Raw genomic sequence first — 15608 nt, forward strand, 5'->3', positions numbered from 1 at the left:
GTACAAAATCAGTCACCATTGGTAATGATGTTCTTAAAAAACATTTTTACAAAATCCGATTACCAGGAACAACAGACAAAACAAACGGTAGAAAAAGACCAGTTGGTTCTTTACAGTTTAAGAAAACTGCATATAGTTTGAAAAGTCACAAAAACTTAATACTTGTGCATTATGAGGGAGATGAAACGGTATATGTACCCGTTGGTCATGGGAACAGCAAAAAGTCAGATCCCCCTGAGTATACACGCACTGCTCCTTCTGTTTTAAGAAAAATAGAGCAAGACATAAGGTCAGGTGAAAAAACTGCCATGGATGTTTACAGAGAAAGCATATCAAATGGTTCAGTTTCTGGTGAACACCAAGGGGTTCTTAATGCTAGAAATGTGAAACAAGTTGAAAACCTAGTAAGGAAAGTCAATGAGGAAGAAAGACTGAGCAAAGATGATATATATAACCTTTTGCTCTTGGCATATCATATGGATGGATTCATCCATGAGGTGACAGTCTTCCCTGATCTGAATTCAATCATTGCTTTGCCAGAAATGATTTCAATCGTTAACCAGTTACTTGATGTTAACACTGAAGATGATGTTCCGTTTGTTTTCTTCTATGATACCACTTTTAAGTGTGGAGACTTTTTTGTTTCACCATTAGTTTTCAGAAATATAATTTTTGGAGATAGACCTATAATGCCTGTAGCTTTCTTGATACATAGTAGAAAGAAGGAGAAGACACATGCACGTTTCTTTGAATTCGTTGCATCGTCATTTCCAAAATTAAACAAAACCTCAGTCCCTTTCGTAACTGATAGGGAGATTGGTCTTGTAAATGCAATCAGAAAGAACTTCCCATCTTGTGATGTTCTTATGTGCTGGAATCATTTAATAAAAGATTTAAAATTTAATCTCCAACAAATGGGCGCTGATCAGTCAAACACAGCCCTGTATGTTTCACATTTGAAAGACCTCCTAAGGTCTGACTCTGAAGCAGAGTAAATGACATTAAAAGATGAATTAATCAGAAAGTGGTCAAAACCGGTAGTAGTATACTTTGAAAAGATGGAAAAGGACATTCTTACTCACAGTGGCAAATGGGTAATTGATAAATACCAAAACCTTTATGACCCATATTCTGGCATTACCAATAATGCATGTGAAAGCATGAATGCAGTAATAAAACGGCTTAATAAATATAGAGAGTTGCCAGTTGACTGCTTCGTGCTTAGCATGTTTTACTTGCAGAATTACTATATCAATGAGGTGCAAAGGGGTTTGGCTGGCATTGGTAACTATACATTAAGAACCAAATTTAACCATGCTTCTATACCAAAAGATGAAATCAATGTTCCAAAGCAGTTGGTGAAACCTGCTGACATTGTAAAGCATGTTATGTCAGAAATAGATAATGTTCGAGACACATGCTCTAAAGATCATGTCTCAGTAGAAACAGAGTCTTCCAAAATAGAGGGTGCAAATATATTACCATTAGTATCTGAGACTTCAGATGGGACAGAAAACCCATCCATGTCTAGTCCCATTGCTGAAGAAAATATCACAGCGCCTTCCCAAATAGAGGGGACAAATATATTACCATTAGTTTCTGATAGTTCAGAGGGGACAGAAAGCTCCTCCATGTCCAGTAAAACTTCAGATAAAAACTTGTCCCAAAAATCCCTGGCCAAGTTAACTGTTGATAATGGTCAAGTGTCGTTTATTGAACAACACAAAGCATTTATGGTCAGAGGCATGCAAGGAAAGGTTTATGCTGTAACCCTCCTTCCTAAAGAAACTTGCCAGTGTCCAGCAAGTTCACAATGCTACCACATCTTGGCAGCAAAACTATACATTGGGGATACAGATGAAACAAAACCTGTAGTCAATCTTAAAGCGCTTTCGAAGAGAAACTTAAAGAGAAATGATAAAAAGTCTGGTAGAAAAAAACCAAGACCGAATGATGGTGATATAGAGATACTACCAGCTCCAGATTCTGAGGAAGCTCAATTAATTGAGCCTCCTCTGGCACCTCAGTCTCCAAGAACACCCAAGCTGAAAACACCAGCCAAGTTAAATACACCAAAATCTACTAAGAGATTGAGGTTTGCTGATCATGGTGATAGTCAAGATCATCAGATACTTGTTACTGGTAGTCCACCTCCAGTAAAGACACCAGCCAAGCTGAAAACACCAGCCAGGTTAAATACTCCATCAAGAACACCCAAGCTGAAAACACCAGCCAAGTTAAATACACCAAAATCTACTAAGAGATTGAGGTTTACTGATAATGTTGATAGTCAAGATCAGCAGATACTTGTAACTGATAGTCCACCTCCAATAAAGAAAGTAAAACTAAAGCCTATACCGATTGCATGGATTAATGGTCTCAATTCAGACCATAAGCAAACTATAGAAAATAATGATTGGTTATGCTCAGAGATTATCAATGTCTGTTGCACAATCATTTCACGACAATTTCCAAACATGTCTGGATTTCAGCCAACAGGACTTTCACCTGTTTTTGACGAAGCTACCAAGTCTTGGTCAGAAAAGTTTGGTAGCTTTTCACAAAAGGGGTGTCCAACTGTACAAATCCACCATACTGGCAAATCCCACTGGGTAACTTCATTGCAATCAGTGAATGACCAGTGTATTTATGTTCTGGATAGCTTCAGTAAGACTTTTACTCTTACGCCATCGCTTGACATTCAGCTTGCTGCTATTTATGGTCACGGCAAAAAGCACATTTCAATTAAACTCCCAGAAGTGCAACGTCAGCCAAATGGTTATGATTGTGGGGTTTACTCCATAGCAAATTTGCTTGAATTTTGCTTTAATGGAGGTACTTTCAACTTCAAAAACAAAACAGCTTTTGAACCAACTGGTATGAGAGAGCATTTAATTAAATGCCTTGAACTGGGATTCTTTTCTAAATTCCCTCAATCATTAAATTCTTGTGCTGACTCAGTCAAGATGCACACAAGAAAGATTGAATGTAGCTGTGTTTGTGGTAAGCCTGATATATTGGAAAATATGTTTGGATGTGAAGGCAAACGAGGACGTGTCACTTGCAGCAAGTGGGTTCACCAGAGTTGTTCCAATGTTTTAGGGGACTGGCTCTGTGATGAACACCGTTCAACTGTCTAATTTGTATGAATTTGTGTTTGGATTAATAGTGTTCATCTTATCGTGAATAACAGTTTAAGAGTGTTTAATTGAATTCAAATGTAAACAGTTTTATGTTTTGTTGGTGCTATTTTATTTGTGATAGTGCTAAATGTAAGGTTTTGTTTCCTGTATTTGCTTTGTGAATGAACCACATTTGTTTTTTTGTAATAACGATGTAATTTTGAAATAAAAGGTATATCCTGCTCGAAATTCCCACTTCCACCTCCCCGTTGGTGGGCAGAATTATTCTGGCAGACGGAAGGGGTCGGTTAACAATTTGTTGCCGCCAATTTTTACCATTTGAACAAATTGAAACAATTTCATTTATTCGATAGTAATATAAACTATTAACTATAAAGAAGGATTTTTCACTATACAAATCCTTGCTTTAAAGGTTATTTTTTTCATAAAATATTGCTATTAAAAATAATATAACCAAAGAAGAGATATTAAGTATTGTGTCGATCAGTTCAATATATTTAAGGCATATATATATCAATTGAATGTAAAATCCGTCCGGTCAAATTTTTTTTATTTTTTTTTTTTATTATTTAAATATATAGTTTAATTTTTCGTAAAATATATTTATTCATCTCCAATGTTGATAAATTTCAGGGACAGATATGGTAAAAAAAAAAAAATATTAACACTTGTGTCAATCAATTTAATATTATTAAGGCATATATAGGCGAATTATAGTTCCGTCCGGTCAAATTTTTTTTTAAGAAAAATATTTTTTTTATCATAAAGTTTATATTTTCATAGCATATATTTATTTATCTCGCAAATATCTCAGTTTTATGAAAAAATATTGTTTATAAAAAAAAATATTTACATTTTTTTGTCGCTCAGTTCAATATAATCAACGCGTACATCGTCGAAAGTGAATACCGTCCGGTCAACTTTTTTTGCAGATTTTTTTTCTTTTTTACTTTAAAGTTTATATTTTCGTGTAATATATTATTCAATCTCACAGGTTCCTGAGTTTCATCGACAAATATTGTAAAACAAAAGAGATATTAACACTTGTCGTCGACCATTTCAATATATATATAGCGTATATCGCCGAGGGTGAATACCGTCCGGTCAACTTTTTTTTGAGAAAAACCCATTTTTTGGCAATCAAGTTTATATTTTCGTATAATGTACTTATAAATCTCACGGATTCCTGAATTTCATGGACAAATATTGTAAAACAAAAGAGATATTAACATTTGTCGTCGACCAGTTGAATATATATATAGCGTATATTGGCGAGTGTGAATACCGTCCGGTCAACTTTTTTTGCTAAAAAATAATTATTTTTTCTCTTTTTTTTTAATTTTCATAAAATATAGTTTAATATCTTTCAGGTTTACAAATATTAAACAAATCTATCGGATAACAAAAAAGTTATGACTATTTATATGTCATCCGGTCAACCGTCCTGTCACTATCCGGGCAATCGTCCTGTCATTAGTGCAACCCTGAAACCAGACAATATGGAAATCTGTTTCAAGCAAGATTTGCCAATCGAACATTTATCTTTCTGTCAAATTTTAACTTGTTAAGTTATATCATTATAAAAAGTGAAAGGTATAATAAAGCCTCATTTATTGCATCTTGAATGTGAAAACTTTTATTGGTCATAATTTCTTTAATCACATATGTAAATTTTTCAGATTCAAGAGATTCAGATTTACCACACATCAGATGAACCAGTAGTACTAACAAGTGATGACAGACCAGCCAGAAAACTACTAGAACATCTTGATCATGTTTTCTTACATGGGTAATATAATTTGGATTTAATGTACATGTTCATCTGAAGCAACACAAATGGTATTTTTTATATTAAGGTGGTACCCAACACCTGAGCTAAAATTAATTTGGCTTGTTTAATTTTCTTAAATTCTTTACAAAGTATTTACTTTGACCCTCTGACAAAAATATAAAAATTTTGAAAAATTTGAACCAACCGTTTAATCAGAAAAATTACACTGGTTATATAGCTATTTGACAAAAACTTATTTTGATCATTGAGAAGCTTAACATTCCTTTAACAACACCACGTCATTAAAACGTTCTGCTGATTTTACAGAGTTATCTCCCTGTAGTGTTAGGTACCACCTTAAAGGGATGATTGAAAACATAATTTCCTAATGTCAAATGAAGGTTTTGAAATATTCAACCAAAACCAAATGTTGTCATAAGTTGCTAATCTACTCTACATGGCCATATGCCATACTTCAGCAGGGTAGTTCCAGTAACACCTGCCTAGTGTACCAAAATTTTACATGTTTAAACACTAAACTCTTTAAGACAAATTCAAGAAATAGTAATATTATTAGAAACACTGACACAAATTCTTGGACAAGAACATAAATTGATGAGATTAACCTAGTTTTGTGAGTTCTAAACCATTTTTAGCTCACCTGGCCCGAAGGGCCAAGTGAGCTTTTCTCATCACTTGGCGTCCGGCGTCCGTCGTCCGTCGTCGTCGTCGTCCGTCGTTAGCTTTTACAAAAATCTTCTCCTCTGAAACTACTGGGCCAATTTTTACCAAACTTGGCCACAATCATTATTAGGGTATCTAGTTTAAAAATTGTGTCCGGTGACCCGGCCAACCAACCAAGATGGCCGCCATGGCTAAAAATAGAACATAGGGGTAAAATGCAGTTTTTGGCTTATAACTCAAAAACCAAAGCATTTAGAGCAAATCTGACATGGGGTAAAATTGTTAATCAGGTCAAGATCTATCTGCCCTGAAATTTTGAGATGAATCAGACAACCCGTTGATAGGTTGCTGCCCCTGAATTGATAATTTTAAGGAAATTTTGCTGTTTTTGGTTATTATCTTGAATATTATCATAGATAGAGATAAACTGTAAACAGCAAAAATGTTCAGTAAAGTAAGATCTACAAATAAGTCAACAGGACCAAAATGGTCTGTTGACCCCTTTAGGAGTTATTGCCCTTAATAGTCAATTTTTAACCATTTTTCGTAAATCTTAGTCATCTTTTACAAAAATCTTCTCCTCTGAAACTACTGGGCCAAATTAAACCAAACTTGACCACAATCATCATTGGGGTATCTTGTTAAAAAATTGTGTCCGGTGACCTGGCCAACCAACCAAGATGGCCGCCATGGCTAAAAATAGAACATAGGGGTAAAATGCAGTTTTTGGCTTATCACTCAAAAACCAAAGTATTTAGAGCAGATCTGACAATGGTAAAATTGTTTATCAGGTCAAGATCTATCTGCCCTGAAATTTTGAGATGAATTGAACAACCCGTTGATAGGTTGCTGCCCCTGAATTGGTAATTTTAAGGACATTTTGCTGTTTTTGGTTATTATCTTGAATATTATTATAGATAGAGATAAACTGTAAACAGCAAAAATGTTCAGCAAAGTAAGATCTACAAATAAGTCAACAAAACCAAAATGGTATGTTGATTTCTTTAGGAGTTATTGCCCTTTATAGTCAATTTTTAACCATTTTTCGTAAATCTTAGTTATCTTTTACAAAAATCCTCTCCTCTGAAACTACTGGGCCAAATTAAACCAAACTTGGCCACAATCATCATTGGGGTATCTAGTTTAAAAATTGTGTCCCGTGACCTGGCCAACCAACCAAGATGGCCGCCATGGCTAAAAATAGAACATAGGGGTAAAATGCAGTTTTTGGCTTATAACTCTGAAACCGCAGCCTTTAGAGCAAATCTGACATGGGGTTAAATTGTTTATCAGGTCAAGATCTATCTGCCCTGAAATTTTCAGATGAATCTGACAACCTGTTGTTGGGTTGCTGCCCCTGAATTGGTAATTTTAAGGAAATTTTGCTGTTTTTGGTTGTTATCTTGAATATTATTATAGATAGAGATAAACTGTAAACATCAATAATGTTAAGCAAAGTAAGATTTACAAATAAGTCAACATGACGGAAATGGTCAATTGACCCCTAAGGAGTTATTGTCCTTTGTAGTCAATTTTTAACAATTTTCATAAAATTTGTAAATTTTAACTAACATTTTCCACTGAAACTACTGGGCCAAGTTCATTATAGATAGAGATAATTGTAAGTAGCAAGAATGTTCAGTAAAGTAAGATGTACAAACACATCTCCATCACCAAAATACAATTTTGTCATGAATCCATCTGCTTCCTTTGTTTAATAGTCACATAGACCAAGGTGAGCGACACAGGCTCTTTAGAGCCTCTAGTTCTTTTTCTTTTTTTAGGTTGAGACACATCACAAATGGATATTTGAAAATTGTATCAGAATTTAGTACTAAAAGTACAGTGAAAGATATTAAAAGATTGACCAATGTATCCACGGATTTAGGAAGAGGTAGATATAATATAAACAGTATTTAGTTACCATGGTCATTGAAATTTTATTGGAAATGTTTCCAACTACATGTATTGCAGTTCATTCAAAATTCTGACCAACATGACCAAATAGCGCTTTACTTCTTCAAATCAAATCTTTCAACTGGTCAGAAATGTTAACCAACTTGCTGAAGAAAAGTCACAGTCACATCTTTAATGTGTGAAGTGATAATTTATCAGGGAAAGAATCCCATTGAATTTGAGTTTTACATTTCAGAGGTCAAGGTTGCTTTTTCCTAAAACAGAATAAAGTTGGTTTTGGCTGTATCTCACTATAAATTAATTATAAACTGAAAGTACATGTTTACTTGTCCCTCCAAGAATAAAATGGGTCTCATTGGGGTCTAAGTGTGACGCGGGATCGTCGATGTTTTGTAAGCGTGACACATCAAAGTCAAATTTTTGTGTCGTGAAAACGGGAAATGAGGTCTTGCGGAACCCGGGAAATGACAAAAAAATGAGAATTGCTTATGTACATAGTGTAAGCGGGATACAGGAATCTGACAAAACAGTAAGAGGAATCCGGGATCGGAACCACCAATGAGATCCCCAATAAAGGTATTTTGAATTCTTAAGATAAAAATATTTTATCTTCATAATCTTTAAATAAATTTGCAGTTTGGCAATGCAGCTTTGTCTCATATTGCAGGTAGAGCATGGCTGTCCATAGCATTGAATGAAGGTCTCATGGAAAGCTATTTCAGATGCTTTGAAGGGAATATAAAACTGGTAAAGAGATCCTATGTAAGAGATGCCTTAGTTTTAGATCAACAGGTAAGGCAAATTGTATGGGGGCATTGTAAACATGGTAACCCATTATCATGATTATAATATATAATCATAGAGAAATATACAATTTAAAAGAATTTGAAGGAAATAACATTATTTCAAAATATAAATGCATTTAAAAAGTAAAATAACAAAAAGAAACAAACTTTGAGGAAAATTCCAAATCGAAAATCTGTAAGCAAATGGCAAACATCAAAAGCCAAACATCAAACAAATAGATAATATATAATTATGGGTCGTAGAAAAGGTGAATATCCAAAATTGTCAACACGAGAAGGTTATTTCACTTCGGGCTGAGCCTTCATTGAAATAACCTTCTTGTGTTGACAATTTTGGATATTCCCCTTTTTTACGAGCCATAATAACAACTGTTAAACCTATTCTGGCTGGTAAGATAACATTTTGGTTACCTACATCTGTTTTATGATTCCCCACCAAATCTTCTTTGAATATCATTTATTGCTTTTTTACGAAATTTTCCTTTGTTCTTACTGACTTATAATTTCCAATCTCAGCACAGTAGAGTGATATGAAAAGTTATCGCTAGAAACTAAGGGCACAAGTGCCGTAACATCGTCATAGGTAAAATAGAGATAAACAGATTATCATTGGTCATCTCAACTTGATAGCTTTTCTCACTTTAGCCATTCTCAAGCGAGAAAATAAATCTGGTTGAGATGATTAAAGATAATCTATAAATATTATGCCTGCATTTATTTATGTACTCATAAGAGAACAGATTCTACTTATTTACCCTACAGATAAGATTACCTTTATAATTTCAACTATCTTCAGTTAAAAACATTTTTCATAAGATTTTTTTGTTAGAATCTATAATGTGTAATTATAGATGATTATTGATCATCTCAACCAGATTGATTTTCTCGCTTGAGCCAGTACTGTGAAAGTGAGAAAAGCAATCGAGTTGAGATAACCAGCGATAATCTGTTTATCACTATTTTACCTATGATGACGTTGTTAGTTTCATTGACAACAGGCATGTGCACCCTTAGTTTCTAGGGATAATTATAGATTATCGTTGGTCATCTCAACGAGATTGATTTTCTCGCTTGAGCTGGTACAGCGAAAGTGAGAAAAGCAATCGAGTTGAGATGACCAATGATAATCTGTTTATCGCTATTTTACCTATGAGGACGTTGTCAATTTCATGTCAATTTCGTTAGCAACGCCACGTGGCCTCCTTAGTTTCTAGCGATAATTTTTCCATCTCAAGCGAGAAGCATGATATGAAAATTATCACAAAAAAAGATCAAAAGAAAAATGCACAAAATAGCGATAATAGTTCATATCACTCTGCTGTGCTAAGAAAGGAAATTATCAGTCAGTAAGATCAAAGGAATAATTATTTTCTGTGTTACTGATGACAGCTGTTCATAAAATGATGAAAAAAGTTTTTTCAACTTAAAATTTAAAGAAAAAGTTCATTCTTAGCAAATATTACTGATACTTACCTTTTAAAAAAGTGACAGTTATCTTCTCATCAACTCATTGTATAAAATGTTTCAGGCCAAAACATTGAAGAAAAACAATCAAATAATGAATTTATAAAGTTTTTCATCACATCTTATTTTGGTTTGCCAGTTAGTTTTCTGCTTACCTTAGCGGGAAGTTGTATTTAAAGGGACACTAGCTACGAGATATATAAAAAATCTAAAGTATGATTTTTTTTGTTCAATCATTAATGAAAATGAAATAGTGAAATAATAACTTGCTTTTTATCAGCTTAAAGGGTTCAATTTTGTCAAATAAAGCTAATAAACCTTGATAATGAATTATTCACTTGCAAGTGAAAAACTTGACCTCATTAGATCCTCATTCATGTGAACTCCAATTTAACCCCGTAGAAAGAGATAGAATATGCATGCATTGCCTGTGTATGGTTATTTAAAGGAAAAGAATGTCAACATTGAAAGTGAAACAAAGGTAATAATTTGATTGACTAATTCGATACACAAAAATCTTTCTTATAAAGGTAAAAACGAAGATAAACATTAATTTATAATTTATAAAACAAAATTTGACAGACCTATAAAAATCTAATTGCACGAGCTGCTTAATCTATTAATATTTCTGTTTATGTTAACATCGCTTATATATGGTCATAGAAGGTCAACGTGTAAGTTAATTAGATGGCGTCTTGGCTAAGATTCTTAAAACGAAGCTACATCTTAATAGCTATAAAACCAGGTTCAATCCACCATTTTCTACATTAGAAAATGCTTGTACCAAGTCAGGAATATGACAGTTGTTTTCCATTCGTTTGATGTGTTTGGACTTTTGATTTTGCCTTTTGATTTTTGATTTTCCTTTTTGAATTTTCCTCGGAGTTCAGTATTTTTGTGTTTTTACTTTTTATTGAGACCATGTCCTGTAAATTGTTTTTTTTTATATTTTTGATAGTTTGAAAAAATGTTTTACATTGTTAGGTCAAGATTTTTTAATTTGTCGGTTTACTGACCCGATTTTGCCGATTTCCAGAATAAAAAAAATTTGATTTTTCATGCTTTTTTATTTCTGCTGACCTAAACAAATGCTTTAATCACTAGCAAAATTGATAACACTTTCTGTAGTGAAAAAATAAAACTTCCAGTTTAGGTTCTAAAAGTAGACAAATCAATTATAAATGACCTTGAAATGTCGTTTGCACAAATAATTTTGCAAAACGAAACCTGTGTTTAAAACCAACTACACAATAAGTTTGTTTCCCATATTTGCCATCAGTCCGTAAGATGCATCATCTGATAGAAATAGACTTGTCCAAATGTGGACTGGTGGACATCAAGTTAAAGTACCAAATATTAAATAATCATTTTGAATTTTCTTGTTTCATAGATAATAAAAAAATATCGTCCATTTGGATAAAAAAAACAGGAATGCATGACAACAGATTAACCTGGTATTCTTGTTTTTCCTGTGGACGAGTCTATTACGTTTTTGACACATGTGTTGAAACTTATTTTCGTACGACGTTTTTACATTTTTTTCTTTATCAGTTTTCGTGCTTGAAGATCATAATTCACAAAGTTTTCTGGAGTTGATTAAGAGCTACGCGAATCTGTTTTTCTTGTTTGTGAAATGACGATTTAATTTCGTCTTTGTCCGTGCACCCCCTTTTTTGTACGGGAAATTATTAGAATGTCATGCGATGTTTTATATGACAGCTGAACAATAAAATTTCATCAAACTAAAATCTAAGAAATAATTACAAAATAGCATAACAAACATATTGTCAGAAAGGTAAATTATGTATTTATTTTCCTTTTTTTCTGTCTTGAAAGATATTTTTTTTTTTTTTTTTGTGACCGAAGGACCCGACTTTTTCATGGGGAAAATCCGTAAACCAGCAAATTAAAAAACCCTGGCCTTATAAACAATACATTAGAATTTGAGACAATTTGGTGAACTTTAACAGAAATATTGCTAACTATTTAAAATTTTTATTTTTCAGAGACTAAATGTACTGATAACACTTATATCTGGTATTGAATTGGTTGTCTTCCAGTTAGATTATGTAAGTTAATATCTGATTTTAGATATAAATTCTATGTTTAGTTGTTTAAGGAATGACTAACATTTTTTCTGTCTATGAAGAAATAGCATAAAAAATCTAGTACACATTGTACACATGTTATTTCATAGTATGCATCATATTCTTTATGTAATTTCAAATAGACAGAAAGCACATTACTGTTATTCCTTATAATTTAATTCTAAGCTCCATTTTAAGCGATCATAAAAATCTGTTGATGACATCACAGTCACATCACAAAAATATGTCTATTAGCTGATAGACAAAACACTGTCAGCCAATCAGAAGACCTGTAACATCCAAAATAAAAGGATTTTAAAAAATGCCATTTTTTTTGGTCTTTTTTACTTTAGGGGTAATTGTACATTCATTTATGTTTAGGGTTAGTTAAGGGTGAATGTTAGGAGAAACGGGGTAAAATTTCATCTTGTATACACTTTTTTTGTAGAAACACTAACTCTTGACTAAATAATAGTTTTTTTGTGTATGGAATCTTTGATAGTAATTAGATTATATTCTATAAGATTTATCTGGGTCAAATCAATAACAAATTTAATTAAGATTGAAAGTGCAACTATGAAAAATATATTTACAATCCAACTTACCTTTTCACATCATTATTCCAAACTTTCAAAACCACATCTAAATTAATAATCCAAATTCCTGAAACACTTCAAAAAATATAACATCTAAACACGAGGATTAGAAAAGTCATGTGAGGTCACTGACCGCAACTCGTTTCTGATTAGGTAATAAAAGAATCCCCAAAGTCATTTCAGATGAATGATCAGTTTCCGTAATAAAATATTGTGTAGATATTTTATATTAATTATATAGCTGAAAATATTTTTTGTGAAGTAGCAAAGACTATTTGTAACAACTATAATAATAGTTTGTAGTTTAATGTATTCAGATAATTAAACAAATGTACTTTTTTTAGGTAATTTTACTGAATATTCTCCCTGTGTATTCAGTGGTAATTAAACAGGGAAACTTGTTGAAATGCTGTACACCAAGTTTAATTGTTAAACAGCAAAATGTGCAATAAAGAATCAATTAGAGTGTTAAAAAAAATATTCTATAAGATGATAAAATTTGAAATCATATTCAAGTATAATCAGAAATAAATAAAACCACAAAAAAAAGAGGAGAAAATGAACTAAAAACACAAAATATTTATACCACATCTTCTTTTTTATATAAAACCACAAAATATTTAGAAAGTCTTATTGCCTTATTGTACATGGTATATAATTATTCTTTAGGATGTGCCATATCTTGACCTCGGAACAGCTCCACCTCAGAGCAGAAGTAGGGCAGAGTCGGAGGAGTCAGAAAGTGACAGGCTATCACTTTGCAGTATGGACAGTGTTGCTTCAAATGTCAGTAAAAATATGGTAGGTATTAATTTTATATGAAAGATGTAATCAACTATAGGCAATAGTTCTGCATTCAACAATGAGCAAAACCCTTATCATTTAGCTATTAAAAGCTTTGACATCAAAATGTAAAATAATTCAAACGAAATAATGACCTATATATAATTTATGAACAAAAAACGAAAAAAAAGTAGGATAACAATCTCTGACTTACAAATTCCTGATATGATTCAGATTCATGTAGAATGTTGTAGGGGTTAACATATTTGTAAAAGCTCAAGAAGTTATAGTTCGTCTACCATATCCAGCTGTGTAAAGTACACAGTTATGTATATTACACACACCCTTTTCATCCCCCCCACAAATCATGAAAAAAATAGTTATAAAAGAATTGAAAAAGTTTGTAGTTCACTATAAAAATTCTTTGGTAGGGACCTATTATTCCATGTATTCAATCTCCATTTAAGTCTTTTATGAGATAAAAAAAAGCATATAGAAAATTGTTCAATAAAATTATTTTTTGTAATATTTTTTGTTAAATCAAATATTTGATGTATAGAATCATAGAAAGATAAAGACACTAATTTGATGAATCAAATGACCTTTGATGTACTTTATTGGTAAGGTTGTCAATGTTAAATTTTATGATTAGGTCTGCGTTTCAGTTTATAGTTTTTAGTACCAACTTAGAAGAACTTTATTTGAATCTAAAATAACTGTAATATGGAAGTTTGTAGGCTAGAGGGGAGGGATACATTTTTTATGCCCCACCTACGTGCCCCACCTACGATAGTAGAGAGGCATTATGTTTTCTGGTCTGTGCGTCCGTTCGTCTGTCCGTCCGTCCGTCTGTTCGTCCGTCTGTCCCGCTCCAGGTTAAAGTTTTTGGTCAAGGTAGTTTTTGATGAAGGTGAAGTCCAATCGACTTCAAACTTAGTACACATGTTCCCTATGATATGATCTTTATAATTTTAATGCCAAATTAGAGTTTTTACCCCAATTTCACGGTCCACTGAACATGGAAAATGATAGTGCGAGTGGGGCATTCTTGTACTGAGGACACATTCTTGTTTTCTTCAAATTTACCAGCAAGCCACTGTTGTTTTGTTACAAATGTATGACTCTAATAAATTTTATTTCTTAGATTATATCTCGAAACAGTCCTGTTATTATTGTTGATGATGATAATGGAAGTCATAGCACACAGATGAATGGTTATCTAGGACAGATTGATGAAAATATTGAGACCAAGTTTGATAGATTGGACAGTGTAATAACAGAAGATATTGAACCTGAAGACACCAGTATAGAGGTCATACATGTAAAACGAGGAAGTGGTAAGGCCAAAAAACTAAAAGGTAAAAAGAACAAGAAGGAACCAGTAATAGGTACAGTAGGCACAGATGAACAAAGTCCTAAAAATTCAAATGTTAAAAGACCTAATGAATTGATGTTAGATTTGACAACAGCGGAAGTTCAGGAACAGTACGAACACATAGAAAATTTAGAGAAAGATGTAAAACCCTTTTACAAATTAGCCCATAGTGTGAGAGAAGACGACTTAGTAACACCTGATGAATCAATACATTTAAAGTCAGATAGTTTAGTGAATGAAAATCCTCCATCTTGTTTGCCAGATGAAGAAAAGACAGATTTTTATGATAAATCATTAGATGTTTCAGAAAAATCTGTGAGTGATGATGGTGACAATTTTATAGAAGACGATTACGTTCAGGAATGTACAAATCTAACTAAACCTTGTGATAATGATCAATTTGCAGAAAAAGTCATTAAAAAATTCCAAAATAAACATAATGTTACTCTTTCCAGAAATGGCGATTTCTATAACAGTGGTAGTAAATTTGTAAATGAAGCAGACAGCGTTAAGAATAATGGCGATGAACTTGATAATAATACTCATAAAAGTGCAATATTTGAACATCCTGGAAATGGGGATGTTCACACTACATTGAAAGAACATTTAGTCCCACAAAATCTAGATATTAAACCAATCGATAACCATGAAAATGATAATTCAGTCCACAAAAATGAAGTGCAGCCAACCAAAGAGAAAACAGACCTTTCAACCAATGAGAAGTCTTCTACTACCCAAATGCAGGACTGGGTTGATAATATGATTAATAACCAATCAGATATTCAGTTAAAGCATCACATGTATGAAGAAGAACCGGAAGATACAAATCTAAATGAAAGCATGAACAAGAGTGAAAGTTTAAGTGAAGGAGAACTTAAGTAAGTTACTGTAAACCAACTTATTTTTGCAGAATCTTTATTTTGTGTTAAGCCTTTTCTATCCCAATTTGCAGCAATTTACTTGTTGAAGTTAAACAAGGAAA

General features: G+C 32.7%; 1 protein-coding gene across 1 annotated transcript in view; it reads left to right on the top strand.

Moving 5' to 3' along the window:
* LOC139501298 (pleckstrin homology domain-containing family M member 2-like) overlaps positions 1 to 15608 on the top strand; it is a 32257-nt gene that overhangs the window by 2538 nt on the left and 14111 nt on the right. The window contains exons 2-7 of the mRNA XM_071290331.1: positions 4823 to 4932; positions 7383 to 7492; positions 8183 to 8307; positions 11792 to 11854; positions 13138 to 13269; positions 14396 to 15504. Coding sequence (XP_071146432.1) covers positions 4823 to 4932; positions 7383 to 7492; positions 8183 to 8307; positions 11792 to 11854; positions 13138 to 13269; positions 14396 to 15504 — 1649 coding nt within the window. The remainder of the gene's footprint in view (positions 1 to 4822; positions 4933 to 7382; positions 7493 to 8182; positions 8308 to 11791; positions 11855 to 13137; positions 13270 to 14395; positions 15505 to 15608) is intronic.

Source organism: Mytilus edulis, chromosome 13 (assembly GCF_963676685.1).
Source record: "Mytilus edulis chromosome 13, xbMytEdul2.2, whole genome shotgun sequence".
Lineage (NCBI taxonomy): Eukaryota > Metazoa > Mollusca > Bivalvia > Mytilida > Mytilidae > Mytilus > Mytilus edulis.